Consider the following 16,652-nt stretch of genomic DNA (forward strand, 5'->3'; position numbering starts at 1 on the left):
GTACTTTTGTTGTTTGTCGAAGGAGAAGAAAATTTCAGGACACTATTTTCGCCCGAAAGTTTACTCGTTTTGTTTTTTGAGATTAAAGTATGTCGAAATTTGGGAATACCTCAGTGCGGGCCACATCAGCACTTGGGAAACATCACATTGAGCGTAACTGATGGCTGTGTGACGATAGGATTGGGAAAACTAACTCATTTAACTCGGTAAAACTTTGCTCTGTAACTCGCTTAGCCTGCGGGAACGGAATCTCGTCACAAATTCCTGATACTTCAGGATCTGCTACAACTGGGCTTCGAAGGACAGCAGCGACTAACACAGAACTGTATCCGCACAGTTTAATCACAACTCACAAAATCAACTTAACGATTACGAACAGGGTATATTTATAGCTAGCAGAGGTATTCAAAACAGTTTTACAACAAACTCCAGGAAAAATTGTTCCCCAGCGAACGTTGATAATGTCGCAGAAGCTTATCAAACTGGCAAAACTCGTATTCTATATATTCTACGTATATATATTCTACATGTTTTTTTTGTTTTTTTTTTTTTTTTGTTTTTTTTGGTTTGTTTTTTTTTTCAATCTCGTTCCCAGAGTCTCTCTTCAGTCTCGTGCCCTTCTCTGTCGCCCTAGGGAAAGGGAAGAAGGACACCAATGAACGAAAATGAAAGTTTTATGACAGGAAGTATCAACAAGGTGCTGAAATAGCGTGCTAACTTTGAACCAAGTGGTCACCAAATTGTTTGGTGTGTTAACTGTTTAATATAAAATAACTGAGAAAGTGACTTTAAGTGTTAGAAGTTTTTAGAAGGTCTTAGATGATATGTTGTAACATTCACGACATTTGAATTGCAAAGTCACTGTTGAATACACTACACAAACTATTAGGGTTTTTTTCTTATTGCCTGTTCTGACTGTTGTTGTTTTAAGATCACACTTATTCTGGAGCGACTTGCACCTGACTAACGATCTTGTCGTCCACAAAGTAGCCCCTTTCTGTCAGTTTGGTGAGAGACACAAACTTAGGGAGGCCCCACCCAACGTTTACCTCTGTCAAAGGCCTTTCGGCAATCCGGCTATCTTGAGGAAATGCTGGTACGAATGCGTTAATGTTTTGAGTGACTGTCTTCTGCATCTTCCTGCAGATCAATCAATGTAAACTTCAGTTTTCCCTGAAAAGGCCAGGATAATCTAGCATCGTATTCACCTTTCAATAAATGAAAAAATAAAGAGAGGTGAGTGTCTTTTCCGAGGTCTTTACCATTTGGACACAACTCTAATTTGAACTTGTAGCCAAAGTAGTAGAATGGAGGACTCCATATAAACGTCTTCTGTCCATTTTTTGCTTGACTGTACACTTTACTGAAGCGGCTAATTTTCCATGTGTAATCTTGCGAAAACTGCATTAGTCTCTTTTCAAGAACATTGACTTTATCCTCAAGTTTCCTTGTGACCTCTTCATACTTCTTCTCAAGTTCTCTTTTGGTTTCTCCGAAGTTTTCCCCAAGTTTCCTTGTCGTCTCTTTGAACTCCTCTTGCATGTTGTTCAGCTTTGCAAAAGTCAAGTCAAGATGAAGTCTCGTCGCAGATTGAAGATGAAATACAACCTCTTTTCGCTGAACCTGCAAATAAATAAAAAAGTAAAATTAATTAATAAATATAAAAGTAGATGTTGCGGTGAAGAACACCGTACCGTTGTATTCCTTAAGTCGTCAATGTTAAGCGATACAAATCAGTCATCGGCCCTTGACGTGCAGTTTTCTTGCGGAATTTGTTCGGTTACGAATGGCTTAAGTAGCTGAATGCTTCTGTACAAGTTTTTTACAGCTGTGCATACTCCCATAAAACAAATAATAGTAATTGCGTAGTGTTTGAGAATATGACAAGATTAGAACAGCAGAAACAATTGATACCAACAGAGCCTTTATCGTTTTGGCAGATTACGCCTATGAATTATTATTATTATTATTTTTTTTTTTTGTTGGTGGGGGAGGGAAGACAAGTTCGCATTTCTTCGCCGGTTTTGGGTCTTCACAGGTCGTGTAATTCATGTGTTGCATTCCCTTTCTACAGTGGTGACAAAAGTATTTGATGATTCTTTGATACCTGCAGCACCGGAGCAAGATTATTTTCAACATGTATTCAGTTTATCTTTCCGCTTTATAAACGACATTTTAAGAAGTAGCTTACAATCAAGAGTATTTTAAAAAATTAGACTAGCCTCGATGATAAATAAATTTGTTGTGGGTAGTCGAACAAACGACGCTTTTTAGATAAGAAAACATGCATGCCGTAGTCGTAACAGCAGCTTGGTCTGATAGGCAGGAGTTCCACTGTAGCACAGTGGAATACGCTAGGAGTGGTTCGACACCCCATGTTCCAATTGTTTTGTAATTACCTTAGTTGTACAGCCCACTTGATCATAAGGACAGGGTATTATGGCCATCGGACAAGATGCTAAATGGTTCTGTAAACAGATAAAGGGAATGATAATTACAGCTTGGTAAGACATCCAAAACCTTAATGTATAGTCAATTAAGAATTTCCTGTTAAGGTTTCGACTGATTCTAATTAGCTTTCTAAACTGGAGCAGTACAACAAACTAAAGCAGGGGTCGACTGTGAATTTCTCGTAATTATGGAGGCAAAAGTGGTCATGAATATATGAATCATCTCGTAGATGAGTTGTGGTCTTGGCATCAAGTGAAAAAAGTCAAGTACTTTCAAATTACTATCTTTCATGGAACCCATCCACATAGCTTTTGTTTTCTTCTTATTTAATTTTAAACCTGAAATATTTCCAAAACGATCCAAGATCTGTAAATGAGGTTTGAGTGATTTAACATTTTCCGTTATTATAGTGGTATCGTCAGCAAACTGTGAAATTTTGATCTCCTGGCCGTCTGGGAGGGAAATGCCTCTGTAATCTGGATCTTGGCGTATTTTTACAGCTAGCAATTCCACAGCGAGGATGAATAAAAGAGGACTTAGGGGACAACCTTGACGGACTCCTCTTGATATATTAAAATACGATGTCAAAAACCCACCATTCAACTGCACTTTGTACACCGTTGTAAAAAATTGAGATCCATTTTTTCACATTTGGGCCAAAATTGAAAGCGTTCAAAGCTTTAGTAATGAAATCCCATCCTAGGCTATCAAAACCCATTAAAGTTCTTGGAGTACATCTATCCTACAATACATATAAATTTACTGAAGAAAACTTTCACGCAAAGTTAAGTCTTTATTGGCGAAAGCTTTAGGTATATCACAGTTAGTTTATGCAGCATCCATGCTGACTGTTCCAGAATCGATTATCAAAACTGTTCAGGAGAATCTCTTTGCCTTTCTATGAAAAAACAGAAAAGACAAGATAAAAAGAGTAGTTATGTATCAACCAGGAGAAAAAGGGGGAATCAATTTTGTTAATTTTCACACAGTTATTAAATCGCTAGCTTGGATTGGTAGACGACTGGACACGTCTGATGATAAATGGAAGGCAATCCCAAATTACCACTTTCGAAAACATGGCAGCCTATTATTTCTCCTCAAATGCAACTATAATGTAAAACTCTTGAAAACAGGTCTGCCCCTCTTTTATCGAGAACTTCTTCAGTACTTTCAAGATCTCAAGAATACAACTAACATCCTTCCAAATGGCGAGTTCATTCTTTGGAATAACAAGTCGATAACCATAGACAATGCTACCTTGTTTTGGAAGTCATGGTTTGATAGCGGAGTTGTATCAGTAAAGGATGTGCTAAATACAAATGGCAAGTTTTTATCATATGAAGAGTTTAGCAACAAATTTAACATTACCACAAATTATTTGCACTACTTTCAACTAATTTCAGCCATTCCATCCGAGTTGAAAAGGAGAGCAGCACAAACGTTTATACCTGCAGCTGATCTCTCTTCGACTTCCGCATCCGTTCCGTTAAATAAAACTTTTTTTGATCTTGCTGAAGCGCGCTGTAAAAATTATTACCAGTTGTTCAATAATCACGGCTTTATTGTTCCAAGTGGAGTTAAAAAGTGGCAGGATAAATTCCCAGAAAAATTTGTTGATTGGTCAAATAAGTTTCAAGATATATACCACTTTACTAAGGATAACAAACTCTGTCAATTTTGTTTTCGTTTTCTGCATAGAATAACTGTAACGAGGAGAGAACTCAAACTATTTCATTTAGCGGATAACGATAAATGTATATATTGCTCTAGTGCTGATTCAATAGAACACACCTTTATTGATTGCAGGGAGTCTGTAAAACTTTACTCACAAATTATATCATGGTTCAACCAGCGCCAAGGTACTAAAATAACACTCTCGAACGAACAAATTGTCTTTCGTGATATACATCATGTAACTGATGTGCTCTCGGACCCCGAAAGACGTAGGCTAGATTTGCTCATCATCTTGGTCAAACAATATATCTACTCCTCTAAACACCTTCAGAAAGAATTGTCTTTAGATGAACTTGTAAACAAACTTACTATTCAATGGAAATTAGAAAAATGTGATTAAATGGAATTTCTGCTCTAAATCAAAATGAATGATGTAATGCATTTTTTTTCTTAACTCTCACATGTAAGGTAATGCATAGGCTCGATTTTGTAGTTTTTTGTTTAACTTCTTTTCTTATCTTAATAATTTTTTTCTTGTCTTCTTTTCTTTTTCTCGATTACTTAGTTGCCTTTTTTTTCTCTTTTAACTTAACAGAAAAGTACTTTGTCAAATTCAAATACTGTATAAGTGTAAGTAATTTATATAAATGTAAGCAACCTAAGTGTATTTGCGTATTTAAATAAAGCGTGTGAAAAAAAAATCAAGTGAAAAACGAAAGAAAGTGAGAAAGATAGAAAGAAGGAAGGAAGGAGGGATGAAGGCAGGGAGGCAAGGAGGGAAGGAAAAAAGAAAGAAAAACATTACCTCTTTTGACCTCAATTCACCAGTCCATTGACAGCCTTCATTTCCACATTTGATGATCAGGGATAAAATTTTTCTTTCTGTTGCTTTATCAGCGAAGATCTCCTATAAAACAAGCACCAGCTTGGATATAAAAAAAAATCAATCTTTTAAGACTCAAAACAGCAAATAATAATTACGACGATGACAAGGACAACGACGACGATGATCTTAACTTTTCTTTTCTTTTTTTTTTTTTTCTTTTAAAGCAATTTTTCCACTTCAAGCAAAAAAAGTGGAAAATATTGTACAGCTTTTTCAAGCCACAATCTATTCCCATCCTCTCTGACCTTGGCCGAAACCATTAACAAACGAAGACATTAACAAATATAAGTTTCATTGCACTAGTATAGTTACTTTTAACCAAACTGAACTATATTATTTTTAGTTTTGCATTGGTTTAAGTGTGACTTTTGCGTAAAAGTGCTTTTCAAAAAATTTCTGATATGATCCTTTGAATTGATGGTTTCACGGTAGTACAATAGCAAACTACTGAATTAAAGAGAACTTGCCTTGTCTTGGAGCAGACTAATTCGGTCAACTGGACAACTGAACTGTTGTCCATCATTATCCTGCCTGTTTAAAAATAAAAATTTAAGCAAAACTCTGATTTTCAATAAGTGACCATCTGAACATCTAATGTACAACGTCGTTCAACGTTCAAGCCTGAAATTTTTGCAGTATTTATTGTCGCCACTGCTTAAGTTGCGTAAATAACTGCGAGGATCTTTCTTCTATTTAATCTTTAATTGTGTGATCGATAGATGATCGATAGACAACTGAAAATTCTGACCTCCCCCTTCCCCTACCAACTGTCCATTTTCATGAAATAATTTACTTTTTAAAGGGAATTTGGGTGAACCAAGCCTTGTCTGGGAAACTGATTTTCGCTTTCCGGAAACGCTGGAAACAGCGTTTCTGAGTGTTTTATTTTAAAAATTTCCTGGGGTAACATGCCAAAAAAATGTCACTTCCGGTGCTTTAAGAAATATGTCCGCTACTTTACGAATCTGTCGAAATCCCTGCAAACTGCATGTGTCTGTTAAAACTTGGCAGAATTGGCAACAAAACTGTTATACGGGGAATGAACCATATGTCGGGCCCGATATAGCGAAAGAAATCAGAGAATTGCAAGCACGCAAGCACGCATAACTTATAGGTGTGTGCATACCGTGTTTTCACGGCAAAGTCGATCCAGCCACATTGATCGAAGTTACGCTGACAAGCACTGATTAAAGCCGCTCAATTTTTGCACAATGTGGGAGGAGTTTCAAAAGGACTACCTTGTTTCGGGATATTACTTACAGAACTAGTTCATACAGCTTAAACATTGCAATTTCTAGCCGTAACACGAAACGACGAAATCGAAACTAAACTTGGCAGAAGAAAGGTTTGTCGGGTACATACGTTCAGATCGTTCAGTTATCAGTATAACGAGGTTCTTTCTAAACGTTAGCGAAACATTTTCTGAAAAACGATTGGTTTGTTCAAGGAATTAGCTCTGTCAGGGTTGCTGAATATAATCCCCATGCATATTAATCGCAAGAAGGAAAGCTTACCTTTTGAAATGTTCATCAATACACCGTCTACAAAATCTGTGGCCACATTTTGTCAGCATTGGTTCGTTCAATGGTAACTGACAGATCGCACATTGCAATTCGTCTTCGACTTCATTCACAAACTCCTCATCGTATCCACCAAGCAATGGATTTGCTCTAGCTTCCGCCATACTACATTTCGTCGGCAGACAACTGATTGCTATACGTGTCAAGGGTGGATAAAAGTGCGTGTAATTGAGTGCCAACCGTTTTTCGACAATTTAGAAAAACGAAATTTAAACTTCGATTTTCAACTTTCAATTTCCAAGAAAACAAATATTGAAAATTAAACATCAAATTTCAATTTTCAATCTACCAGAACAACAAAAATTAAAATTTGATACCAATGTTCAATTTTCACGGAAAATGGAAATTGAAATTCGGATGCCAATGTCCACATTTCAATTTTCGAGTGTTTCTTACTTCTGGCACATTTAAGTCAGAGAAAGCCTGAAACGAACAAAGACCGGAAGACAACGAAAACCAATCACAGGGAATACAAAGAAAAATGTTCGCGCGCTTTTGTTGTTCAGCGTGGTCTGCTTAAGGCGGGGGTACACCCGAATTTGAGCGAAATTTGAAGAGGTTCTAAGGATGGATAGAAGAAAGAAAATGATTTTTGGAACAATAACAGACAATTGATACCCACGCAAGAGCACCCGAGGTTGCTAATGGACTAACTTGGTATCCGTCTCTTAATTATTAACTACAAATTTCTAATTTTAAAACTTCACTAAATCTTCAATATTTCTTATTTCTCTTAATTTTACTACTCTTTTGAGAAAAACTATCTCCTCCCAAATATACCTAAAAATCACCCCAAAAATTTACAAAACGGCCACAAAACATTGATTTGTGTAATGAGCATAGGGTTTTTGTACTGCTTGAAACGCGAACGAGATATTTCCGCTGAACCGATTTTAAGCCGAGTGAAAACGGCTTTCAGGTGTACCCCCGCCTTAAAACATGACTGATGAAGACCTTCCTCAGTTTTCTCATGGTGAAGGAGAAAATAGAAGCGACAGGCGATTGAAGAGGTCACAAGTAACGGCTGAGAGGCTTAGCTATATGTTTGAGGTAAGATCGAAAGGTAAAATCAAGGTGAAATCCAGTGTTGAAAGCTTGTCCTTGTGATGGTTTAGGATAATTAGTTGAAATTTTGCTTATTTCTGCAGCTTGATGCGGTTGGAATCCATCTTGTTAAAAAGTTTTCTGGCCCTACGGAGTGGCCAAACCGAGATGGGCGCTTTCATTCAGGAGCTCCTGCCACATTTCAATTTTTCGAGTGTTTCTTAGTTCCGGTACATTTAAGCCTGGAACGAGCAAAGACCGGAAGACAACGAAAACCAATCACAGGGAATACAAAGGAAAATGTTCGCGCGCTTTAGTTGTTCGGGCGTGGTCTGCTTAGGTAAAACATGGCTGATGGGCGCAACAAAAATGTGCTCTTTATTGCACTACACTTTCGTTGAAATTTTTAGAGATTTAGAATCGCGTTTACGGTAAACGTGAGATTAGCGTTTATGTTTTCTTGAAAAAATTAGTACATGGACGGACACTAGTGCAAAATAACTCTATCCTTTGATGCTCATGCAAACCTACCCAATTATACTGGGAAACTGAAAATAGCGAGCGTCAAATGAAGGAAAGCCATGGTCACGTGTTCATTTCTGCCTTTTGCCGTAAACGTTATTCTATATCTCTCTGGCTATTATACGGACAGATATACTACTATAATGCCAATATACCGGTACCTATTGTACAGTCTTGTTTTTCACTTTCCTCTGTTTTTCAAGTAAAATGATCTATGGCGACCCAACTGGTTTACATCGTGTACAGATGCAAAGGGAAAGGTCTATCAATTTCATCCAAAAAGCAAACCGTCAATTGTAAAATTGGAATATGAAATTTATTGAATTCAACAAAGTAAAAATGGCGAACAAAAAAATATTTATTTCATCTCACAACTATCGAGTTATCATTTTTTGTATACAGAGATACGTGGCTATTGAAAATGTTTACTTCTTACAAAGTAATTTTTGTTTTAGTAGCAAATGGCCACTTCATTCTCCTACACAAAGAGAGAAGTAAGGAAGGAAGGGAGGGAGGGAGGGAGGGAGGGAGGAGGGTAGGAGGAAGGAAGGAATGGAGGGAGGAAGGGAGGATGGATGGATGGATGGATGGATGGATGGATGGATGGATGGATGGATGGATGGATGGATGGATGAATGGATGGATGGACGAATGGATGGATGGATGGATGGATGGATGGATGGAGGGAGGGAGGGAGGGAGGGAGGGAGGGAGGGAGGGAGGAAGGAAGGAAGGAAGGAAGGAAGGAAGGAAGGAAGGAAGGAAGGAAGGAAGGAAGGAAAGTGTGTTTTATCTTCCCCAAACCCCTGAATTACTGAATTGTTTCAGGACATTGTCTCGTCACTGGGAAAGCATCTGACTTTTTTAAGATTTCTATAGCAGTAGGCAGGTATTTTCGGTCTTCTGCGCCTATCCCGAAGAATAAACGTAACAAGTCTTTGGTAACTGGTTTTGCGTTGGAAGGGATATGATCCTCGGGTCTGCATGAATTCTGCCTTTGGAGGCCTCCATCCTAAAAACAAGAGAACATTCTATCAAAATAAGATTGACCAGCTGAAAAAGCTACGTTATTCATTAGCAATAGCTATCACAGAAATTACGTTTTTCTCTAAAAGTTATCTGCCTTCCCTTGCAATCTCCTTCATCCACACAAAGTCCTACATTCAATGCAATGGATTATGCCCAGGGGAAATGACTAGAAATGTAGAAATTTTGAAAGAAACAGCAAGGAATATCAATCTTTCCCCGATAGGATTACTGTAACGACCTTTTGTGTAGTGTGAAAGGGACAAAGTAAGGAAACGTGTAACCCTACTGTAGGTTCGCCTGTGGTGTAGCGGTATCACGCCTACCTTGAATGCAGAGTTTCGATTCCTCACCGGCGAACCATATTTTCACACGTTTACTAAGATATCTTGCCTTGTTTCTTTGTTTTGTTAGTTTGTTTTAACAACGTTGTTTGGGAAGGCACTTCATGATATTCATATCGCGCAAACCAGGAATTCTGTGTCTTGATTATTTCGTAACTTACAAATTCACCACCAGGTGCAGACTCTCAAGGTCTCTGAATACCTTGCAGTAAGTTAAAGGAGGTACTGTCACGGTTTACTGTATGTTGTGGAAAACTGTTCAAAATTAATGACAAAGAACCTTTTTTAATTTTAGATTTTTCTTAGAAAACCGGAGGGAAAATATTAAGTGATTTTACGAGGAAAAGCAAATTACAATCAGTTTTAAGCGATTTCTCTATAATATACAAGAGCAACTTAAAAAAAATTGCCAATTTGTTCAAGTTGCAATCCATTTCCATCCTAGCCATCCGTCGCCAAAGAAAATCAATACTAGTTTCTGTGCACTAGTAGGGTTATTGTTAACAAATCTGAACCATTATTTTCAAACATTGCCATCAATTAAAAGATGTTTTATCTGTTTTATAGCTATTCAAAGTGACGCTAGTTAAAAATAGGTGACACTGCTCAATGTCTTAACATAAATATAATATAAAATAGTCAGTTAACACTTACGTTTACACCAAATAGAGGGGTTCTTTCGCCATTCAACATCTCAAGCAACAAACAACCAGTTTTCCAAATATCGTCAGACCGCCGTGCGATCTGAGTGTGAGAGAGATTGAAAACATTTCATTTATCATGAGAGAGTAAAACTTTAAGTTCCCGCCGATAGACCACACCTCAAGTACCCTAATTAAGGATAAATAGTTATAATCACAAAACAAAATGAGTAATTTATCTTCGTAAATATTCAGCACCTCGGCACATGTCGTATGCCATATATGCATTCAAAAGACTAATCCGTGTAAGAAAGTAGATTTTGATTGGTTAACTTCGTTCTCAAAAGATCCTGTGCTGTCAAAACTCGTTTCCAGGGAACGTTGGAAACGAGGTCGCCGAGCTATGAATCAGATTTATGCTCTTCTCGGTTTACATCCCTCTGCTCATGTCCAATATGAGAGTGCAGATGTGTGAACAGCTCATATCCTTGGCGGAGTAGAGAAGTTGCATGTTCATTTGCCCTCCCTTCTTCGGCTCGCGTGAAATTGTATTCGGCTGGTTGTGATTTTCATTCTCGCCTCATGTTTAAACAACGAACTATAGATGCAGGTATGTATTGTTGGGGAGGAAAGATTGCGTGAGGGGCCAAAAGAGCGTCTGTGAGGGAGGCTAACGGCAGCATCGACCATGCCTCCACATGCTGTACGATGACAATTTTCTAGTAAATCGTAAAACGATTTAGTAAACTGATACAGAGTAAAAAAAATTATCATCTTTGAGCTCTCAAACTAAAACCGTTATCTTTACCGGATTTTTCTTTTACGTTTGACCGCCATTGAGGCCAAACAAGACGACTTTCAGGTCCAACCGGCATTCAAACAGCTCAATACTACTTAATTTAACAGTTAGCTCGAATTGAATTTCTCTTAATAATGACGAAGTTTACTTTATTCAGGTGAAATGAGATATTTTCATGTTTCTGCTTACATTGGCACTTTCTGCTGATCCAAAGTCTGCTAGCTTGGCACGGATGAAGTTTTGATCCAGAAGCACATTGTTCCCTATATCAAATATACGAGTAACATCATTAGCGCAATGATAAGTTTCAGGGATCTGTGCGGCGAAGCAGTGAAAACTAACGCACCAAAGAATGGACGGCGAACGAGTTTTTGATTTTTTTTTTCCTTGTGGTTTCGCTGTTTAGTTTGGGGGCTCCATCGCTGGCTTAAACTTTGGGTGCGTTTAATTGGCTCTATTCCGGAATTATAGCAATGATTACTAGAAATCCCAGCTCATAAGAGATTTTTGGAGTTACTGGAATATAATACGAAATGGTTTTTAAATTGTTGTGTATCAGCGAAAATTTACAGATACGTCTTTCCAAATTAACCTTAATGCGCGATGGTAGCGATTATTTTCAATTAAGTGTACCTTTGAATGAGTAATGATAAAAAAAAAACGGGATTCGAGAGCAGAGATCGGCTCGAATTTGGCCCTGTTTGTTAGCAGGCTAGAGAGATATACATCGCTACATAGGATATTTGTTACCTTTGATATCTCTATGTACAATCCATTTACTGTGCAAGAATTCCACAGCCTTGAGTACGTCTTCTAAGTAACCATAGCAAAATGTCTCCAAAATAACTGGCCATGTTTGAGCATTCAATTGACGTTCGATAAGTTCTTCTATGGTTCCACCTGAGGATAATTAATGGTTTTAACACACCTCATGAAAAATAGACCATGCAAGAATTATGACTTCTTTTTTGTCGTAAAGTTCAGGTCAGAAGTGACTGAAATAAATTGTATAAAGTCTCGTGCGGCGCGAAAACTCAAGGAAAGGGAAACTAGTTGAAACCTAAGAAGAAAAGACGGGAGTAAGGGCTGTTTCGCTTTGCGTCTCTTCGCGATTTTGACTCGCACAGGAGTAGCAAGTACCCAGCCTCATTCCCAAGCCTTGTCGCTCTTCTCAAGATAACCGAGTTTCGTGTCAGAGGCCTGGGATCGTCCTGGGCGAGTCCGCCTAATCGTTTTCCCTATCAGCTCAATGGGTAACGCACCATTCGACCATAAGTACCATGCACGCAAAGAAAATCCAGAGTGTTTTACCCACAATTCCCCTCCGTGTATAAAACATTTTTGTAAGTGATTGGATAGAACCACATGTCAATATTTGAATATGTACGTGAATTTTGCCTTGTGTAAATTCTAGTCAAATGCGTTGAAATTATTAACGTTCGTTGTAATATTTCGGACAAAGTGAATACAGTTTATTCTCACTGGATCGAACACAAACATTTACAACCTTCCATATATGATTTAAAATCTAACAAGAGTTTCTAGATGCGAGTCTTCATTTCTTTACTATAAGAATTCCTACGTTTCGGATAATCTTAAAATGATTACCCAACTAGGTCCGTCAATTTCGTTAAGTACTGGCACTGCACTTTAACACCTTAAAGAGACTAGAGGAATCCTCAATCCGCCGGTCACGAACTGTTAAAATACTTACCTGCCATAAATTCCATAAAGATACATGCATTTCTGCCTTGCAGTTTTGCACCATAAAAGTCGACAATCTCCATAATATTTTCCTTCTTCGCGAGATATAGAGCCAAAAGCTCATTAAGCCTATATTGACACTAAAAATAAAGTAAAGGAAAGAAAATGAAAGAAAACAGGATTAAACACGAGGCGGTCTAAGCTTAGACTCCCACTCAGTCGTTCTTAGGGCTCGCCATGTTCCCCACAGGAGGATAGGAGGGTAACGATTACTAAATGGGAGACTAGTCTAAGCTAACTGAAAATGATTTTGAAATGAATCATAACAGATACCATATTGCCTATTCAGTGTTTTCACCTTCTACAAAACCTATTTTCTTCACACAAAAGTTGAAAGACTAGAACTCTTAGTCATGGCATACCCCATGGTGGAGGTGGAGCGTTTGTGGATTAACTCATAAATATATGCATAAACACTTTCAACAGCCAATAAGATTCACAACGGGCGGATAATGTTAAACCAGATTATCTTTAAAAAGTTCCCTCCAGTACATTGACAAAAACTTTGCACTTAGCCTCGCTTTGCTAATGAGATTCAAAGCAACTCGGAAGAAATGGTCTATTTTGTTTTCGCCTGTGAGAGTTTGGTAACTAGCGCTCCTGCGCATGTCAAACGGCTGACAACGAACACCGAAGATGAGTAAGATGGCGCAGATGCAAGTTATGTCGACAACTGTCTCACAGACTACTGTAAGTAAAACCAGTTATTCAAAGTTATCGACAATAAAACTGCCGGAGTTTGTTATCTCGATAAAAAACGATTTAGAGAAACATTTCATCAAGAAAGTTAACGATAATAAAACAGCATGACGTTTCGACGACATCATGTCGTCATTGTCAAATGAGTAAAATGGAAATAACGGAAAGGCATATTTATCGACAACTAAAAGTAGTTTGCTTTTATGACTGAAGGAAACTGATTTGTTGTCAAGAACTAATTATTTTTGTAGTTTTTTTTTTATATGGATAGTTTGGTTGACACAATGGATTTTTTGTTATCGACAACCTTTTAGGATCGACGACAAAATAGTTATCAATGACAATTTATCTTGTCTGTCGAGGCGCTTTAAAATTAGTTACCTTTTTAATGCAGAATACTCTTCCTTCGTCCGTTTCATCCGCAGGATCAGGAACCTTAACAGCTAGGTGGCAGTCTCCAAAGGCCCCTTCTCCTAATTCTACAGATAGGTTATAGTGAACGGTCTCCTTGAATTGGCCATTAGGAAGCGAGAATTCTTCCTTTATAAAAGGAAAAGAGAGTTAACTATAAGTTTCCTTTGCACCAACTGTCAAACACAATTGATTCTCGTTTCTATTATCGATTATAACCCACCGGTTAATTTACCCGACTTCTTCCTAGTGAGAACACATTACGTGGTACAAATCGGGCGATTGTTATCCTCTCAGTCTCCCGATTTTTTTCGAAGAAGAAGAAGAAGAAGAAGAACAAAGAGAGAACGTAACAGTTTTAGGTCTCAGTTGTAATCCAATCATATTTCAATAACTGTAGTAAACTAGTCAGCTTGCATTATTTGGCTGCAAGCAGACACTGTGGCTATCACCGGCTGTTTTCAGGGGCACCCAACGACACTTTTCTCTCAAATCCTTTGAAACGCTATTTTAGGCTATCTGGAGTGCCTTTAAAGCCCTGTAGGTTCATTTTAGGCCACACTATAATATTTTTATCTGTTCGGTCATTCTAGGACAACTTGAGTCTTTTCGAAATTACAAGGGCATCTTTGTCCATTTCCCGAAAACCTTAGGTCTTATTTCCTTTCCGAAAATCTTAGCTGCCCCTGTGTTTTGTCTTTTCCACAGTAAAGTGCGCACGTTTAGGAAATAAATCGGAGGGCTATAAAATAAATAAACCCCTTTCCGGCTTGCTGGTATATGGGATGATGATGCCCATGGCTTAGACATTGTCCTTAGTCATTCATCCTTGACGTGTTGACATTTGGGAGCAGAGATAATGTCGATAATTTTATGCACAGACATCTGCAAATGACTGAACATTGAAACTTCAAAAACCAGAATTTCCATTTAATAGAAGGTAATTTGCGGTCGTTGTTGAGTTTCATCTTAGGATTTCAACGATAGAAATCAGAATTATATCAATGTTGTGATTTAAGGTAAATTTAATTAATTTCACTCTCAGTTGGATATCAACCATGTATCACGGCTTCGAGTGCAAAATAACGATAATTCTTACGTAAAACGTAATGTATATACCCTGAGTTGTGTTTTAGAGTAAAATCGTGATCAGTGTCCAATACATAAAGTACTATCAGCTCATATTTATGAAACATACCTCAACAGGCCAAATAAGCCTTTCTTCGTCACTGTACAATGTCAGCGGAGAAGGAAGGTTAGATCCCGCTAAATTGCAAGTATAAATATTAGACAGGCTAGAAGTTTTTGAATCAACATTATCAGACGAAACAGGCGCACTGTTTTCCCCGTTTACATCCTCGCCGTTTGGAGAGGCCGACGGTGGGGTGGGAAATCTTAACTCGAGCAGTTCGTCGTCATGGACAGTATTCGTCTGCTCAGACTTTGGCTCGCATCCCATGCGCTTCGATTCACAACCGTGTTCACCATTATTTGCTGCGCCATTTTCCAGGATAACACAATCTGATTCGAGATGAGTTCTTAAGGTTTCCACGTCATAGCTTTGTTCTGTCGTACTTTCTTCAGTTTCTTGCACCGTGCTAGCCTCGTTACCGGTGAAACACGCAGAGGGATTAATGTCATTTTCTCCTTGGCCAAAAGTCTCCTTGAACTCTTCAGTAATAGATATATCTGGTCGGTTTCCTTTGTTATCTCCGTTTTCCATTCTTTTCGATCATGTCTGGATATATAATTTAAATACAAATGACATCTCCTACCAAGCCAAAGATTCACCTCCTTGTATAAGTTCGTTCGTTGGCCAAAGCCGGAAGAGAGATCGTTTCTCTGACATCCCCGCGTGTGTACCTTCGCCTAGAATTCTTTCTCACATCACTGTTCTTTAACCACATCAAATTCTCATTTCTGGTTGTCCGTCTGTGATCCACGCAAGCGACAAGACTAGAATATTTTTAAATGCCTCTTTATATCTGTATGTTTTGGGGACCCACGTTTGTGTTCAGCCGCAGACCATAGCGGATTGCCGATTCGAAAAATTGTTCTTTAGTAAGCGCATGCGCCAAACAGTGCAACGCTAAAGGTCTGCCGATACCAGTTTTTCAAATCGATCCAATACGAGCACGATGTTTATCAATATTTGGCATTTTGTCGATATGATACCGATATTATGACGTCATCAACCAAGACTTTTCTGTGATTTTTATCACCTTCACTTTAAAAAGGCTCTTAATGGATGGTAAACATTAAAAAATAAACACGCATTCATAGCAACAGTGTTTCAACTTTAATTGTTGTGAGAGCACAGTGCAACAGCATACACACATATGGCAAAATATTGGGGTTTTTGTTTGGTAAGTGAGCGGTCACGTGAGCAGTATCGAAAGAGATCAAAACAGCCGATATTTCTTGCGAGTATCGATATTCTTTAACTAGAGCCCGTTATCGATATCGAGTATTTGGTATCGGTATATGCCATCCTTATGCAACTCTTGTCGCCCAACAATTACGTCTACGGACCTACTTGTCCGTTTTTTGTTTGCTTTGCTTGTTTGCTTGTGTGTTTTTGCACTAAGGCCATCCCAATAAAATGTTGCGTTTCCGGCATCGCCCCGTCTCTTGTGATGGTGGGTCGCTCGGTCGGCCAAAAAAACTGAAAATAAATAAATAAAAAGAATGAGCACTTGAAGGGATTTGGGTTCCAGAGAAGGCCGGGCTGCTAAGTAAGAAAGCAAAACGTGGTCTTTGCGTTCGTAATTCGTAGTATCGATGTTAATCTGAAAGACAAGGATCGACATCA

General features: G+C 38.3%; 3 protein-coding genes across 3 annotated transcripts; all 3 read right to left on the reverse strand.

The window, feature by feature from the left end:
* Nucleotides 1-421: 421 nt before the first annotated feature.
* LOC146457349 (TNF receptor-associated factor 4-like) lies at nucleotides 422-5,072 on the reverse strand. The gene is made up of 3 exons (XM_085092086.1): nucleotides 4,931-5,072; nucleotides 2,400-2,468; nucleotides 422-1,623 (listed from the first exon to the last, which is right to left on the reverse strand). Exons 2-3 carry the CDS (start codon nucleotides 2,445-2,447, stop codon nucleotides 1,108-1,110), a joined length of 564 nt encoding a protein of 187 aa, XP_084948212.1. The 5' UTR covers nucleotides 2,448-2,468; nucleotides 4,931-5,072; the 3' UTR covers nucleotides 422-1,107.
* LOC146457350 (TNF receptor-associated factor 6-A-like) lies at nucleotides 3,275-7,046 on the reverse strand. The gene is made up of 4 exons (XM_085092133.1): nucleotides 6,526-7,046; nucleotides 5,479-5,542; nucleotides 4,931-5,032; nucleotides 3,275-3,349 (listed from the first exon to the last, which is right to left on the reverse strand). The coding sequence occupies exons 1-4, from the start codon at nucleotides 6,693-6,695 to the stop codon at nucleotides 3,275-3,277; spliced, it is 411 nt and encodes a 136-aa protein (XP_084948259.1). The 5' UTR covers nucleotides 6,696-7,046.
* A 1,405-nt stretch (nucleotides 7,047-8,451) lies between these two features.
* On the reverse strand, nucleotides 8,452-15,857 carry LOC146457351 (mitogen-activated protein kinase kinase kinase 2-like). Its single transcript, XM_085092161.1, has 7 exons — nucleotides 15,039-15,857; nucleotides 13,811-13,969; nucleotides 12,681-12,810; nucleotides 11,717-11,866; nucleotides 11,156-11,229; nucleotides 10,181-10,270; nucleotides 8,452-9,168 (listed from the first exon to the last, which is right to left on the reverse strand). The coding sequence occupies exons 1-7, from the start codon at nucleotides 15,561-15,563 to the stop codon at nucleotides 8,968-8,970; spliced, it is 1,329 nt and encodes a 442-aa protein (XP_084948287.1). The 5' UTR covers nucleotides 15,564-15,857; the 3' UTR covers nucleotides 8,452-8,967.
* Nucleotides 15,858-16,652: the final 795 nt, after the last annotated feature.

Source organism: Pavona decussata, unplaced genomic scaffold (genome assembly GCF_977016875.1).
Source record: "Pavona decussata unplaced genomic scaffold, jaPavDecu1.1 SCAFFOLD_244, whole genome shotgun sequence".
NCBI classification, from domain to species: domain Eukaryota; kingdom Metazoa; phylum Cnidaria; class Anthozoa; order Scleractinia; family Agariciidae; genus Pavona; species Pavona decussata.

What these genes read in the sequence shown, in the direction of transcription:
- LOC146457349 (XM_085092086.1), bottom strand. Translation starts at nt 2,447, where the DNA reads ATGGCCATAATACCCTGTCCTTATGATCAAGTGGGCTGTACAACTAAG. An exon ending in AAGTGGGCTGTACAACTAAG is followed by an intron (nt 1,624 to 2,399) that starts GTAATTACAAAA and finishes ATTTATTTGCAG; the next exon opens with GTTCAGCGAAAAGAGGTTGT.
- LOC146457350 (XM_085092133.1), bottom strand. Translation starts at nt 6,695, where the DNA reads ATGGCGGAAGCTAGAGCAAATCCATTGCTTGGTGGATACGATGAGGAG. An exon ending in TTAGTCTGCTCCAAGACAAG is followed by an intron (nt 5,033 to 5,478) that starts GCAAGTTCTCTT and finishes CTTGTTTTATAG; the next exon opens with GAGATCTTCGCTGATAAAGC. An exon ending in GTGAATTGAGGTCAAAAGAG is followed by an intron (nt 3,350 to 4,930) that starts GTAATGTTTTTC and finishes GTTTTTTCATAG; the next exon opens with AAAGGCAAAGAGATTCTCCT.
- LOC146457351 (XM_085092161.1), bottom strand. Translation starts at nt 15,563, where the DNA reads ATGGAAAACGGAGATAACAAAGGAAACCGACCAGATATATCTATTACT. An exon ending in GAGTATTCTGCATTAAAAAG is followed by an intron (nt 12,811 to 13,810) that starts GTAACTAATTTT and finishes CTTTATTTTTAG; the next exon opens with TGTCAATATAGGCTTAATGA. An exon ending in CCCCTCTATTTGGTGTAAAC is followed by an intron (nt 9,169 to 10,180) that starts GTAAGTGTTAAC and finishes TCTTGTTTTTAG; the next exon opens with GATGGAGGCCTCCAAAGGCA.